Raw genomic sequence first — 15052 nt, 5'->3', positions numbered from 1 at the left:
CTTCCACCAATCTGCTTCACATACTTATCTCACTCGTCTCATTTGATAATGCTGAAGAAGATTAGAAGACGTTTCCTTTGAGGCCGGCTGAAAGGGAAAAGAACACATGTTGTTGTTTTTTCCTTTTTTTCCTTGAAGTCGGGCTTCAGAAAAAGAACAACATCCCCTGTAGATCCAAGTGGACTAAAATAATGTGCTGGTCTCAGTCCTCTGCTCCTGTGAGAGGAACACAACTGTCTTGTGTGCATCTGGTGCACTAACCTCTCCATTTTAGGAAAAAGACTTCAAACTGAGCTCGTAAAAGCTGGACTGCAATGTAACAGCCAGCTCATTGAGCTGAAAACAGGATGGCTGCATGGCTGGATATTTGGCTTATATGTATATTTTTAAAGTTTGATCCCCAGGGGCAGTTCAAGCTTTTCTGGGGCCTGGAAAAGATTCCTAAATACATCCACTTGATCAACGGTCAAAGGTCCAGGTCACGATGGCGTAACTCAACTAAACATATGCCAATGATGACATTTTAACACAAACAACTTAAAAAGATGAAGCAATGGTATTTTTAAACTGCAACCTGACTGGTTGGCCGAGGCGTACAAGGCCGTTTGAGGTTTTAGCCAATATGTGTTTACATTTTGCACACATGTGACAAAAGCTGAAAAACAAAGATCATATTGACTGGTAGGCTAAAAATGTGATGGCTGTTAATCTCAACATAGAAGCATGGCCATTCATCTAGAGCGGTGTTGGTGTCCACATGATCCATGTAAATCATGGATTCACTCACCCTGAGGGGATTATCTGGGCTTTAATGTTCCACTTTCCTCACAAGTCACTCGCGATCATGAGATATCAGGGGGGATGCTTTTTATGTTAGTTCAAAGAAATGGAAACGCACACATGTATTTATTTATTTGTGTCATTGTATTGCCATTAAATGTTACATGTTTGTAACTTTATTTTAAAAGATCATATACAAACATATGCTCTATTCTTAAAATTATAATTGTTACATTACTAATAATTGTTCAAATGCATAGTAGTATAAGATATTAATATAAGATATTAATACAATTGTAATTACCTTCGCATTGAAAATGCGGAAGGTAATGTTTTGATCGCCGTGTATTTATTTATTTATATGCGTGTTATTCGCATAAGTAAAAAAGTATTAAACAGAATCGCATGAAATTTGGTGGGATGATTGGTTATTATCCGGGGACCATTTGATTCGATTTTGGGATCGATCGGTCAAAGGTCAAGGTCATGAAAAGGTCAAAATCTTCTTTTTACCATTCTTAAAATTATAATTGTTACATTACTAATGATTGTTCAAATGCATAGTAGTATTAAGAGCATATTATTTCATACATACATTAATTTCTATCCAATTGGCATGCAACTAATGCCAAAATGTTCAGAATTCAATGCCCAATCTTGTGATATGCGCTCTACCGAGTGCTCGTTCTAGTTCACTAATGATTTTCAAGCTGAATTATACTGATTATTATATTTTCTATTTATTTATTTAGATTTCTTCTCGTGTTAATAATCAAAGGTACTACTTATATTCCAGTAGAGGTTACAACTATGCGTCCTGCATATCCCGCCCTTAACTCTTTGGCCGCTCCAATAGTGTCATTCTCGCTATGTGCCTCAGGGGAACGACCTATTGTTACCATGCTGCTGCTAAAGGGCAAATCCTCAGCTGTTCCACAACTGTCAGCTGCAGACAAAGAGCAATGGGAATCGTCGGTAGATTCACGGTGACCCTGGCATTATCCGGCTCCTCTTTCTCCTCTGGCTTGCATGTCATCATAATGGACTTGAACTGTGTCACACGTCCGTCTGCTATCTATAGAGTCTGTTCTCAGAGCTGAGAGAAAACTCTGGATAGGAGGTGCTCCGTCTCACTGGCAGCATGCGGTAAAACACCACTGATGTGCAGTCCTGTGATCTGGATCAACGCTTTTCTAGCTGTGATTGGCATTTTAGATGGATATGTAATGAAGATCAAAGGCACGGAGGTGATGGAGTCCAACAGCTGCCCGAGCTCCAGCCAGCAGCCGGGACACTGTGAGCCACCGGGCAGCGTGAGGGTCAGCATCGACGACCGCTCCTTCAATGTGGAGAAAACCGTTCTGTCTGAGAACTGCGAGTACTTCAGAGCATTGTTCCAGTCCGGAATGAGAGACTGCCAACAGGAAGAGATCCGCCTGCAGTGTGTCGGGGTCCTGGGCTTCCTGGTCATGCTGCGGGTCCTGGGCGGGGAGTGCCCCGTGCTGACCGGTGACCAGATCGTGGAAGCCATCGAGTGTACGGCTTTTCTGCAGGTGCCGGCTCTCACCAAGCACTTGAGCTATATCGTCAATTCCGAAAACTGCCTGCTCATGTACCACACGGCCGCCACATACGGTGTGTGGGAGCTCTCCCACAGTTCAGCCTTATTCATCAGAGACATGTACAGTGATCTGAAGGAGGATGTTCACACCTTACCCAACAAGCTGGTGGAGTACATCGAGTCCCTTCTCCCCAGTAGCTACATGGCGGTATGCAGCCACTCGCCGTCCACCGAGCGGCTGCCGGACCACCAGAGGACCGTCTGCTACCTGGACGAAGACAACAGCGAGTGGAAGGTCCTGACCCATCTACCTGTGAGCACGAGCACCACGATGGCAGGCGTGGTCGTCCTGGACAACAAACTGTACATCGTCGGAGGAGTGCACGATGTCAGCAAGAAGGTGGTGGAGAAGGGTTACTGTTACAACCCTGCAGCAAACACGTGGTCCACCATCTGCGGCTCCCAGCAGCTACGCTACAACTTCACTCTGATCGGTCACGAGGGTTTCCTCTACGCCGTGGGAGGCGAGTTCAACGCGAAGGCCCTGTCGTCTGTGGAAAGATACAGCGTGTCGGAAGGAAGCTGGGGGTTCGTCTCCTCCCTCCCCTGCCCTGCAGCCATGGTGGTGTCGACGATAGCCATGAACAGGATCTTTATCTGTCTCTGGAGAGGTCAGGGGGCCTCCGATATACACGAGTATGTGTCTGAACGGGACCAGTGGCTTCTGGTCACCACGCTCATCCGTGAGCACAGTTATGGTCTTTATATGGTGGCCCATGAAGACAATCTGTACGTGACGCGCAATGGACCCCGTGATGACTTTTTACTGTGTGTGATGGACCGCTTCAACCTGAGCTCAGGCCAGTGGACGGCCATGTCGGGCCAGTACGGGAACAGCAAAGGCTCTCTGCTCACTGCCGTGGTCAGGGGAGACTCTGTTTTCACACTCAGCCGGAAGGTGACCACAGAGTTTACGGTAGAAGACGACAAATGGAGAGTGAAGCGAGAGATGAAAGGTTTTGGCAGGATTGGATCTATATATACATTTCTGATGAGGCTGCCTATAGCCCCCGTCTTCACCGTGGGAAACCCTGTGGATCAGGTCCAGAACGTCAGAGAATTCCTCAGATTCTCCCCACAGCGCTCTGGTAAGCTGTAAGAGCTGCGGACACATTCGCTGAAGGTTTGAAACAAAAACAAAAAAACAGGTCAGACAGGGAAAAATAAATTTCCAAACCAAACTCTGTTTCCAGTTTACAGATGGAGTTCCTGTGTTCCCATAGAATGGGGGGGGTTCATCTTTATGCATCTGCTAAACTGTCGACAACCAACTGCTGTACATCATTGGAGGAATAGCACAGAGGTTGCATTGCACACCGCAATGATTTGGTAATGTTGAGAGTGGGAACCAGTCCCTAGTGGACACTGCTCCTGTTTTCACAGAAAACAAGTCGAAGAGTTGTTTCCCAGATGGATTAACTCTAGGAAACAAGGTCAAATGAGGCCAGAACACAGAGGAGAGCACCGAGTTGAATACAAATATAAACCTGCTAATAGCATTTATGAATGATAATGAAAGAAAAACACTGCCTTTGTGAATTTTAAAACACTCATTCGGGTCTGTTTTGCTTATAATTTTCATTCTATTTAATCTCCTTCGTTACTCGACTGTATATTTTTGATTGTAGTGTTTTTAACTTTCGGGGTTTATTCATAAATCATTTATTAATTTAAACTTGTTATCGTCTTTTTTCTTGTCTTAAAGCAGTTTACCAAAAGAAAGAAAACAAATATGTTGTATATTTTTATCGCTGGTTAATCTTTAAAATGCTTCGTTTTTTTCCCCGTCACACTTTCCCTAACTACTCAGATCATCTTGCTTTTTGTAAAACAATTTCATCATAAAAATGACGATCAAAGGAAAAGTGTCGTCTCGCATGAATGACTTGTGTCATGGTGGAGCGCTGTGCACGTCCTACCTTTGTTTCACAGTTCTGAAACATCTCCAGAGCCTCTTCTACCAGAGCCGCATCATAACCCAGCTGACACAAATGGTCACAGGCCACCAGGTAACTCAAGATCTGCAAACACACACACACACAAGCTTTTTCAACTCAAGGTCATCCTGATCTTAAAAATATAGAAAGGCTAATAATGCAGTAATAATATTAACTTGTGTTTAGTCCATTTACTATCAGGGGTGGAGGAAGGATTCAAATATGTTAGTTTAGTCAAGTAAACATATGTAGTATGATTACAACGTCCCTGTTATATAGGCACTAATATATATATAAATATATATGATTACTTATTGATTAATTATTTTCTTCATCATCGATTGATTCATTAATTGATTGATTGGTTTGTAAAATAGAATACTAAGATTGCCGTCACAAGAGCCCAAAGTGACACCTCCAGATTGTGTCATACATACCTTCAAATTATTGAATTATTACAAATAAATCAAACTTAAAAGAAAAGCAGGAAAATGAGAAGCTGCAACTGCAAAAAGGTATATATCATGCCATACATACACACATAATAACCACTAACTCTAGCTGAAAATACTTACATAAAGTACAAATACCACAAAGATGATTTCATAAAAGTACTTAGTTACTTTCCACCTCTGTCATATACAGCTCATGTGATCAGTGTTGTTATAGCCTTGCATGTGTGAGAGCAGTGTGACACATACACTCAACAGCCTTTCCTCAACTCTTATTAAAGGGCTTTACAGCATCTGAAACCAGATCACATTTGTGATGCCACAGTCAATCTCGCGGCGCCAATACACCGATCAGTGCTGTGAGATTATGTAACACACTTTCAAAGTAAAAACTGCAAAACAAACCATGTTGCGCGAAGATTTCTCCTCGTCACTTCAAGCGAATTCAAAGTTGTTGTCATTTACACTACCGTTCAAAAGTTTGGGATCACCCAGACAATTTTGTGTCTTCCATGAAAAATCACACTTTTATTTATCAAATGAATATAAAATATAGTCAAGACATTGACAAGGTTAGAAATAATGATTAATATTTGAAATATTAATTTTGTTCTACAAACTTCAAGCTCAAAGGAACGCCAGTTGTATAGCTTATATCACCAACATAACTGTTTTCAGCTGTGCTAACATAATTGCACGGGTTTTCTAATCAGACATTAGTCTTCTAAGGCGATTAGCAAACACAATGTACCATTAGAACACTGGAGTGATAGTTGCTGTAAAAGGGCCTCTATACACCGATGGAGATATTTCATTAGAAACCAGACACTTCCACCTAGAATAGTCATTTACCACATTAACAATGGAGAGTGTATTTCTGATTAATTTAATGTTATCTTTATTGAAAAAAACAGTGCTTTTCTTTGAAAAATAAAGTCATTTCTAAGTGATCCCAAACTTTTGAACGGTAGTGTACATGTGTTTGCTATGTGGCTTGGGACTTACTCTGAGTAGACGGGAGGTTATGGGAAACACATGGAGCAGGCTGTGGGACCGTCTATTTTTACAGTGGCTTACAGTGGCTTAGTGCGCTGTGTTTTGGTTTCACTCCCACCTCCAGTTGGCTATTTGGTACACCTTATCGGCTATTAGAAAAAAAGTTGCAGGGGAAATATGTATACATATATATATATATAGCTCATATAGATTGAGGTTCCAGTGAAAAGCCTGTACTGTGACGTATTTCACAGTGCAATGGAATATTCCAGCAGTGTACCATTACAAGAGTGATTTAAATCTAATCCTTTGCATTTGGTCCAACTGCCAAAAAGTTGGCGGCCTTAAAGTTCATCGGAATACACACACACACACACAACTCCCTCAACTGTTGTTAGATCAGGAAGAAGACGAGGGAGAGAGGAAGGGGAAGCGTTGAATATTGTCCCATGCAGATGAATTAATCTTAATTCCGATATATTGCCGGCGTGGCTAGCTAGTCACATACACTCTAATTTGATTGGATGATATTTTGTAAACCCCTCTAAGTGCAGTCATCAAACATTTGAAACTATAAAAAATTGAAAATATTTTTGGACAGATATTTTGCATATGACATGCTGAGCAGTGTGCAGCTACAGCCCATGGTGCTTCATTAAGGATCCTCCCGTGGCGAAGGCAAGGCCAGTCCTACTCTGGTTAGGTTTATACATGAGGAGTGACAGTGGTGAGGGTTAGGGTAAGAATTTCAGAGTAAGCCAATCAGAGGCAGAGTAGGGCGGGTCATAGTGTAATTCATAATAATGTCCAGGATCCGAGTCAGCCAACATGCTGTCAGATCACGGTTGTGGTCTTACTGTTTGTTAGACTGACTGACCTGATCTGGGGTCTGCCGGCCGGTCTTCTGCAGGGCGATGATGGCGGTGCGGAGGGGGTAGCCCCGGGCGGTTATGGCCCCCAGCAGCTCTCTCTCCTCTGGACTCAGAGCTGACGAGTCCGAACCAGAAGACTTCTAGGAAACAAGAGTGAGTGAGTGAGTTAACAGAGGCCCGATAGCAGCCGCCACTCAGTCATATTGAATCTGATCCCAATTTCCAAGATGCTTTCTTTAAGAACTGCAGCTTTGACCTCACAAGCAGCTTTCCTGAGTAATACTTAATTGTTTTGTTCAAAACATTCCTATTATTTTTTACAGAAGGCCCTAACAAAATCCCATAATCCCTCGAAGCCCTGATCCAGGTGCCTTAATGGCGCTGCAGCTCCTTCCATCCCCAATAAATCTATAAACTATTCAACCAGCTGCTCAAGATAGAAAAGGTTGGAGCTGTTATCTTCCAGTTCATCCAAAGTTTCTGCGGCCCAGTGCTGCAAATCTAATTTCGCTTACAGATAAACCCACTAACGCGTCTCTAGTACACATGTATGGAGTAGAGGACATTTACAAACATCCACCTGGAGGATCTCTGAGGTCATTTTTTGTTGTTGTTACCTCTGACCAGAGTGTCAGGTTCTTGTGACAGGGTGAGGCTCAGGCACAGAGTGACAGGCTGGACACAATATAAATAACAAAAAAAACACTCTTTAATGAGGCAAAACAGTTTACAAATAACAAGGTCCAAAAGGGGCAGGCAGAGAATCCAGGTTCGGGGCAGGCAGGGTCAAACAGGCAGAACCAGGAACACGGACAGGACGACGGGAAAAGGACACGGAACTATAGACGACAATCCGACAGGAGACAAGGGAAAGACTGACACAATATATAGGGGGGGAAACAGGTGTCAGACACTAACGAGACAAGAGTGGCTGAGGGCAGGTGCAGGGAATTAAACAATTAAGACAGAGAAGACACAGAGGAGACACAGGAGACACGGAACACAGGAGAAACAGAACAGGGTGTTACACAGAGGGAGTTCCCACAGACCAACAGAGTATTATTCTACCTCCGCCATGCCAGCATATTGTCTGAGACTGTAGAATACAATGTATTACAGTTTACAGGGGTGAAAAAAACCACCTGTGCTCCCCATGAACCTCTTGTGACCTTGCTGGATTCAGGCAGCACACTTTACACTATCTATTTTTAGTGTGCAGATTCCTGAATATATTATTGGAAATTAAAATCGAAAAAAATAAATGGTTAGGATTGATTTCCTCTTCCAGCTAACACAGTGTTAACAAGCATAAGCAGAGTGAAATGTCAACTTGAATATAAATATAGTCCAACGAATGATGTCATGTTAGCCAGTCAGGATGTGTGTGATGCTACGGGGAGCGCTGTCTGTCCCTGGCTTATGTGTGGAGATTTATAGTCGGGCTCAGGAGAAGGTAATACCCTGAGCTTTATGTTGTATTAATAGCCTGCTCTTTCAGACCACAGTAAAGGGCTAACTTCATTGTGGATTCCAGAGCATTAACTTTGGCTGAGCCACACTATAAACTATCAGCGTACGGTTATGGTGACAACATCAAAGACTGTATCGTGGGTGGAGTCAGGTGATGTCAACCATTGGTTTTGTGGACTACCATTTTGAAGTCTGGAGTTTAGCCATCTTGTTTTTTGGAACCAGAAGTCACATGAGAGGCTGGAGCTGAGAACAACCACACATTAAACAAAGTCGTTGTTAAATGTGTCCTTTCAACGAGACTTTGTTCATCATGCCAGGACACATTAACTGTCGAGTCTTTAGGTTTCAAGATCGAATCTCGCTCACATTGGGATCCGATCAGCCAGACCCTATGCTGAGGTAGACTGGCTCACATTGACCTCAGGTCTCAGAGAGCTGTGGTCAGATTATCAAACGGAGGTCTCCATCATCTTCCCACACCCAGGAGTTCCTCTCCAGAGGAGAGCAAAGGGGGGAGAGAGGGAAAAACAAGGAGACTAAAATGTTGCATGTACTTTTCCAAACTGAAACCTCACAGTGAAAGGGTAAAAGTTATAAGGCAAAAACACGCTCTGGTGTCGACCTGTCAATCACGAGGTGGCCCCGCCCTGAAGAATACCCCGCTTTAGGGTCTATTTAACTCTAAATGGACCATAATTGACAAAATGAACATCATGCTGTATTCAAGACTTGAAACTAGAGATTGAGATAAACTCCTGTTTACAATGTTTACTGAGGTAATAAATCAAGAGGCAAGGAGAGACATTTCCTCATAGACTTCTATACAAAAAAACAACCCTAAGTAGCTCATAATGGTGCCATGATAATAGTACTTAAGTGCGATGGTGTAGGGCCAGTGCAACAGTTTTGGCTGAAGGAGTTAATACTTTCCAAACTGTTTAAAGAAATCTTATGTATACATTTATTTTCTGGCTTGACTCTGAAAATGAAATCCTCTTGGATTTATCAAACATAAAGTTGAGTACAACATGCTACCATACAGCCGTCTCTTTATAAGGCATTAGTCGTGTATTTTAATTGTGCTTTTATATGTATTGTATTCTATAATGTTCTATCTTACTGGACCTTGTACAAAGAGCAGACTTTATCTTGGCATGAGACTGTTCCTCGACCCAGCACCATTCCTGACTTTGAAACTGAAACGCATCCAGAAACTCTGTTATTTCTAAAGGTCAGAATGCTATTTGAAATAATGAATATGAATACAACTGGAGCTCACTTGGGTCACATTACAGAATGTTACCTCATGTTTCAACATGTAACTCTTACCATGTGTGTGGCGTTGTGGTTGCTCATGTTGGGGAGCATGTCCACTGTATTGGCTCTGGTGTTGCGGGCTCCGGTGTTGGGGGCCCTGGTGTTGGGGGCTCTGGAGTTGGGGGCCCTGGTGTTGGGGGCTCTGGAGTTGGGGGCTCTGGTGTTGGGGGCTCTGGTGTTGGGGGCTCTGGAGTTGGGGGCCCTGTTGTTGGGGGCTCTTCTGATGGCGGCCGTGTTTGAGGACGGTGTGTTGGGACCGTGCTGTTCGAACGTGTCCAGCACGGACAAGGAGCACTGTCGAAGGTTCTTCCTGAGCTGGTGAGGCAGGCTGCTGGGCTCCCAGAAGTCAGAGCAGTGGCGGCTGGCCAGGCGGCTCTGCTGCGGGCTGGCGAACATCGTCCAGTACGGCGGACAAGATGGCTGCAGTCCGGATGGAGAGGAGAGCGGAGGCCGATGCTGGCTGGTGAAACCACTCTGTAGCCCGGTTAGCACCCAGTTCTCCAGACTGAACTCATACCGTCACATGGACAAACAACACGTTAGTGGCAGAAACAACTCGACCCAGCGCTCCCCTCTGTAGCTTTCTCTTTCCTTGAGTCGAGGGTCATTACTACAACAGGCTATACTCAAGCCTACAATTAACTGTACAGAACATCAATTCAATTCAATTCAGTTTATTTGTATAGCCCAATTTCACAAATTACAAATTTGTCTCGGAGTGCTTTACAATCTGTACACATAGACATCCCTGCCCCAAAACCTCACATCGGACCAGTAAAAACTCCCAAATAACCCTTCAGGGGGAAAAAAAGGGAAGAAACCTGGAGGAGAGCAACAGAGGAGGATCCCTCTCCTAGGATGGACAGATGCAATAGATGTAATGTGTACAGAAGGACAGATTTAGAGTTAAAATACATTCAATGAATATGACAGAGTGTATGAATAGTTCATAGTAGGCATATTCCACGATGGAGACCTCCACGATCCATCAGGCAGATGGCGGTGGGAGGAGGAGGGCGGAGTCTCAACAGGACAGTGGCGTAGTCATGAGCAGGAATTCCACGACCCAGACGATCCATCAGGCTAAATGGATCTATGCCGTCTCATAGGGTCCGATGACCCCATGAGACGTAAAGTCAAAAGGACTTCCGGGGAGAAAGCAGAGTTAGTAACGTGTGATTGAGAGATGAAAATTCATCCTTAAGGAGAGAAAAAAAAGGAGATAGGTACTCAGTGCATCCTAAAACGTCCCCCGGCAGCTATAAGCCTATAGCAGCATATCAAGGGGCTGGACCAGGGCAAACCTGATTCAGCCCTAACTATAAGCTCTGTCAAAGAGGAAGGTCTTAAGTCTACTCTTAAACGAGGTGACTGTGTCTGCCTCCCGGACTGAAATTGGAAGCAATTCTCTCAGTCAGAAGCAATTCTCTCAGTCAGAAGCGAAACATTCACAGTGTGTGCTGTGGGCGATGCTGAAGGGAAGGCCATGGGTTCACTCAGATCATTCACAGGTTAATGACAAGTTGAGTCACAAGTCCTAATTACTCAACTCAAGTCTGCATCAATTCATTGTTGGTCCACTTTGTTGCAGTAGAAACAAGAAGTGAACACAGCAATGACATATTATCATCTTTTAGATATGTGAGCTTGTTCTCAAATAGTTGCTTATTGAAACATTTACATCACAGAGCAACATGATTGTTTTGATGATAAAAAAATCCAATATTCTCTCTCTTTTAGCTCAATTGTTGGTCTTTTTTAACTCCTGAGAGACACATCTGTCTCTTAAGCTGTTAGCAATGAAATAGACTCACTCTAAAGATCTGGAAAGCCAACATGAGTTGCAGATTCAGCTCATATTATCGTTGCGTTTATCACTGAAAACAACCCCTTTCATATTCCACATAGTTAATGTGTTGATATTCATATTCATTCGAGCATCTTTGAGAACTTGGGTTTCTTTCTGCCGATGAAGCAGAGAAGCAAAATACAGTTAAACAGTTCGGGATTGTGTCTTTGCAGGAGAGAGCATGAGCACAGAGTGGGATACACGCAGGTTAGTCTGTTTGTCACGAACCACTCACCTCTGTGTCCTGCAGTCTGGTGAGATAATCAGGGACGATCACATGCACGTCTTCTTGGACTTGCTGTGATGCACCCTGTGGCATCCTCAGAGGAACACCGTCCATCCTGCTCAGTTCACTAACACACACACACACACGTTGACTGAAGTCACTTTTGGGGACATTTCATAATCAATCACTATCACACTCCTTCTTTTCTGGGTCATAACTCTGAGCAAAAGATAGCACCGATAGCAAAAATTGTTATTTCAACATTGAGTAGTGGACACAAAGTTCTCCACAGCAGTCAAAGTGTAGCTATAGGGCCTACGTTGAAATAAAAGCCATTAAATCAACATCATGTTTTTAACATCGAAACACACATTTATTCAATGTTGTCTCTGTGTGCCTACGATCAACTTTCCTTATATTTTAATTGAAGTCAAGTGTGGGGCACACAGTTTAACCATGTTTGGGGATGTGCAACACGTTACTATTGTAAAAAGAAGGTGTTCACTGTTCTCTGCCAACTGCCCATGAGGACTAACTCATCATTCATAGGCTACACCCAGCTACGGGAGACTTGCCAAGGACAAAATGACCGGACTAGAAGAGACAGGGATCAAACCGCCGATCCTCTGGTTGAAAGACGACGCTGGTCATCAGCAGGCCAGTCATCCCGACTTGCTATCGTTAGCATTAGCCTACCGTTAGCTTCAGCCTAGTTAGCTTTAGCATGTCTGATGTTGAACCTTATTTTCATCAAACTGACAATCCTAAGCATCACCGCAGACTAAAATATAATTTGAAACTGAGATGAGGTGTTCCAGTAGCTACTGGGCTTCAAGCTACAACAGGAAAGACTTTTAAAAAATCAAAGATTTCATAGCTGTCAAAGACGTTCACAGCTTGTTTACATAGGCTACAACCTTTTCCAAGACCTTGGAAATAAAATGAAGCTTGGATGTAAGTCTATCGCTACTGGGAAGAAAGGGGTCACGGCTTTGTTGAAAATAATTAGGCACACATCCAGAGATAAGAAAGCTTTTCACAAGGGAGAGTAGGACGATGGCTTGTCCTACGGAACTGAAATGTCATGAGGACTAAAGGGAACACATCAGGGCGACATGAGACGAAAGGTTCTTCCCATGAGCTAAGAAAAGATTAAAGTAGTTCCTCATTGGTCATCCAACAGATTTGTTTATAATAAGAGCGACAACATCTGAGTTTGACAAAGGAGGAGACTAAGGCTGGGTTGCACCAGCAAGGATTCATGTTAGCCAACATCATAGTCAGACAGTACATCAATGTACATTTGACTTTGTGCCCACTGAGCGGTTCACACCGTCAGGTCTGAGACGAGCTGGAAGCTAAATCAGATGTAGTTTCCCTGGAAACCTGTCCACTCACACCACCTCCTCTCTAAATTGGGTTGAGTATGTTACACAATGAAGAGTGGGCTGTGGGAAGGGATCAGGCCGCATACATCATGCTGTGAATAAACCCTTCAGGCATATACAGGACTGTCTCAGAAAATTAGAATATTGTGATAAAGTTCTTTATTTTCTGTAATGCAATTAAAACAAATGTCATTTCTGGATTCATTACAAATCAACTGAAATATTGCAAGCCTTTTTAATATTGATAATGGCATTATGAAAAAAATCCTATCTAAAATTTTAATATTTCCTCAGTAAAAAAAAAGATTTATAACAGCTGAGTGTTTGTCAAGGCTCAGGCAACCCTTGCAGGTGTTTCGAGTTAATTAGACAATTCAAGTGATTTGTTTAATACCCTACTAGTATACTTTTTCATGATATTCTAATATTTAGAGATAGGATATTTGAGTTTTCTTAAGCTGTAAGCCATAATCAGCAATAAATCAGAATAAAACCAATTTCAGTTGATTTGTAATGAATCAGAATGCATGACATTTTGTTTATTTTTACGTACAAAAAATAAACTCATGACAATATTCTAATTTTCTGAGACAGTCCTGTCCCTGCTGTGCTGGGAAAGCCAATCAGATATTTTCTCCAGTAACACCACAACCCAACGGAACCAGAGGGTCCAGGACTTCTAATCACAGCGAGGACAGATGCTCTGGAAGCTCATTGTGCCGTCTCTGACGTGGTAAACAGAAGCATGCTTATGCTACTGGAAAACCAATATATCTGGGCTCTCAGAGCAGACCAGTTTTTATTTTTTTTATTTAAAATAAATATATATATATAATATTTGGATGCATTTGGTTTCATTTAATTTTTCTCATTTCCTCATTATAACAAATGATGGTGCTGATGTTTCGGGAAACATATATATCTCTTATTAATACTGTGTATATACAGTGCATCCGGAAAGTATTCACAGCGCTTCACTTTTTCCACGTTATGTTACAGCCTTATTCCAAAATGGATTAAATTCATTATTTTCCTCAACATTCTACACACAACAACCCATAATGACAAAGTGAAAATTGTTTTTTGCAAATTTTTGCACATTTATTAAAAAGAAAGAACGAAAACATAACACGTCCATAAGTATTCACAGCATTTGCTCAATACTTTGTTGAAGCACCTTTGGCAGCAATTACAGCCTCAAGTCTTCTTGGGTATGATTCCACAAGCGTGGCACACCTATTTCTGGGCAGTTTCTCCCATTCTTCTTTGCAGAACCCCTCAAGTTCCATCAGGTTGGATGGGGAGCGTCGGTGCACAGCCATTTTCAGATCTCTCCAGAGATGTTCAATCGGGTTCAAGTCAGGGCTCTGGCTGGGCCACTCGAGGACATTCACAGAGTTGTCCCGAAGCCACTCCGTTGTTATCTTGGCTGTGTGCTTCGGGTCGTTGTCCTGTTGGAAGATGAGTCGTCGCCCCAGTCTGAGGTCCAGAGCGCTTTGGAGCATGTTTTCATCCAGGATGTCTCTGTACATTGCTGCATTCATCTTTCCCTCAATCCTGACTAGTCTCCCAGTTCCTCGCGCTGAAAAACAGGGATGGTATTGCCCAGGTGATGAGCAGTGCCTGGTTTCCTCCAGACATGACGCTTGGCATTCAGGCCAAAGAGTTCAATCTTTGTTTGATCAGACCAGAGAATTTTGTTTCTCATGGTCTGAGAGTCCTTCAGGTGCTTTTTTGCAAACTCTAGGCGGGCTGTCATGTGCTTTTTACTGAGGAGTGGCTTCCGTCTGGCCACTCTACCAAACAGGCCTGATTTGTGGAGTGCTGCAGAGATGGTTGTCCTTCTGGAAGGTTCTCCTCTCTTCATAGAACAACGCTGGAGCTCTGTCAGAGTGACCATCGGGTTCCTGGTCACCTCCCTGACTAAGGCCCTTCTCCCCCGATCGCTCAGTCTGGCTGGGCGGCCAACTCTAGGAAGAGTCCTGGTGGTTCCAAACTTCTTCCATTTCCGGATGATGGAGGCCACTGTGCTCATTGGGACTTTCAATGCTGCAGAAATCTTTCTGTACCCTTCGCCAGATCTGTGCCTCGATACAATTCTGTCTCGGAGGTCTATAGATAATTCCTTGAACTTCATGGCT

At 43.1% G+C, this 15052-nt stretch overlaps 3 protein-coding genes across 4 annotated transcripts in view; 1 reads left to right on the top strand and 2 right to left on the bottom strand.

Moving 5' to 3' along the window:
- Positions 1-3: 3 nt before the first annotated feature.
- Positions 4-10449, bottom strand: ubap1lb (ubiquitin associated protein 1-like b). The gene is made up of 4 exons (XM_056413756.1): positions 9461-10449; positions 6664-6798; positions 4321-4422; positions 4-87 (listed from the first exon to the last, which is right to left on the bottom strand). The coding sequence occupies exons 1-4, from the start codon at positions 9842-9844 to the stop codon at positions 25-27; spliced, it is 684 nt and encodes a 227-aa protein (XP_056269731.1). The 5' UTR covers positions 9845-10449; the 3' UTR covers positions 4-24.
- kbtbd13a (kelch repeat and BTB domain containing 13a) lies at positions 933-4076 on the top strand. Its single transcript, XM_056413744.1, has 2 exons — positions 933-3489; positions 3595-4076. Exons 1-2 carry the CDS (start codon positions 1941-1943, stop codon positions 3732-3734), a joined length of 1689 nt encoding a protein of 562 aa, XP_056269719.1. The 5' UTR covers positions 933-1940; the 3' UTR covers positions 3735-4076.
- A 38-nt stretch (positions 10450-10487) lies between the features above and the next one.
- The window catches only part of LOC130193288 (copine-1-like), a 37575-nt gene continuing 33010 nt past the window's right edge, over positions 10488-15052 (bottom strand). The window contains exon 5 of one of the 2 annotated variants that reach the window (XM_056413760.1): positions 10488-11650. In XM_056413760.1, coding sequence (XP_056269735.1) covers positions 11648-11650 — 3 coding nt within the window. In that variant the 3' untranslated portion in view covers positions 10488-11647. The remainder of the gene's footprint in view (positions 11651-15052) is intronic. The other variant, XM_056413757.1, reaches the window with a different exon arrangement.

The sequence above is a fragment of the Pseudoliparis swirei genome, chromosome 4 (genome assembly GCF_029220125.1).
Source record: "Pseudoliparis swirei isolate HS2019 ecotype Mariana Trench chromosome 4, NWPU_hadal_v1, whole genome shotgun sequence".
Classification (NCBI taxonomy): Eukaryota; Metazoa; Chordata; class Actinopteri; order Perciformes; family Liparidae; genus Pseudoliparis; species Pseudoliparis swirei.
Note: the sequence above shows the minus strand (reverse complement) of the source record. Positions and strands in the feature narration are given on the sequence as shown.

Excerpts from the sequence above, each read along its gene's own strand:
- kbtbd13a (XM_056413744.1), top strand. The coding sequence starts at position 1,941 with ATGTGCAGTCCTGTGATCTGGATCAACGCTTTTCTAGCTGTGATTGGC. Across the intron at positions 3,490-3,594 it reads ATTCTCCCCACAGCGCTCTG|TTTACAGATGGAGTTCCTGT; the intron begins GTAAGCTGTAAG and ends CTCTGTTTCCAG.
- ubap1lb (XM_056413756.1), bottom strand. The coding sequence starts at position 9,844 with ATGTTCGCCAGCCCGCAGCAGAGCCGCCTGGCCAGCCGCCACTGCTCT. Across the intron at positions 6,799-9,460 it reads ACCACAACGCCACACACATG|AAGTCTTCTGGTTCGGACTC; the intron begins GTAAGAGTTACA and ends CTTGTTTCCTAG. Across the intron at positions 88-4,320 it reads TTCAGAACTGTGAAACAAAG|CCGGCCTCAAAGGAAACGTC; the intron begins GTAGGACGTGCA and ends TTTCCCTTTCAG.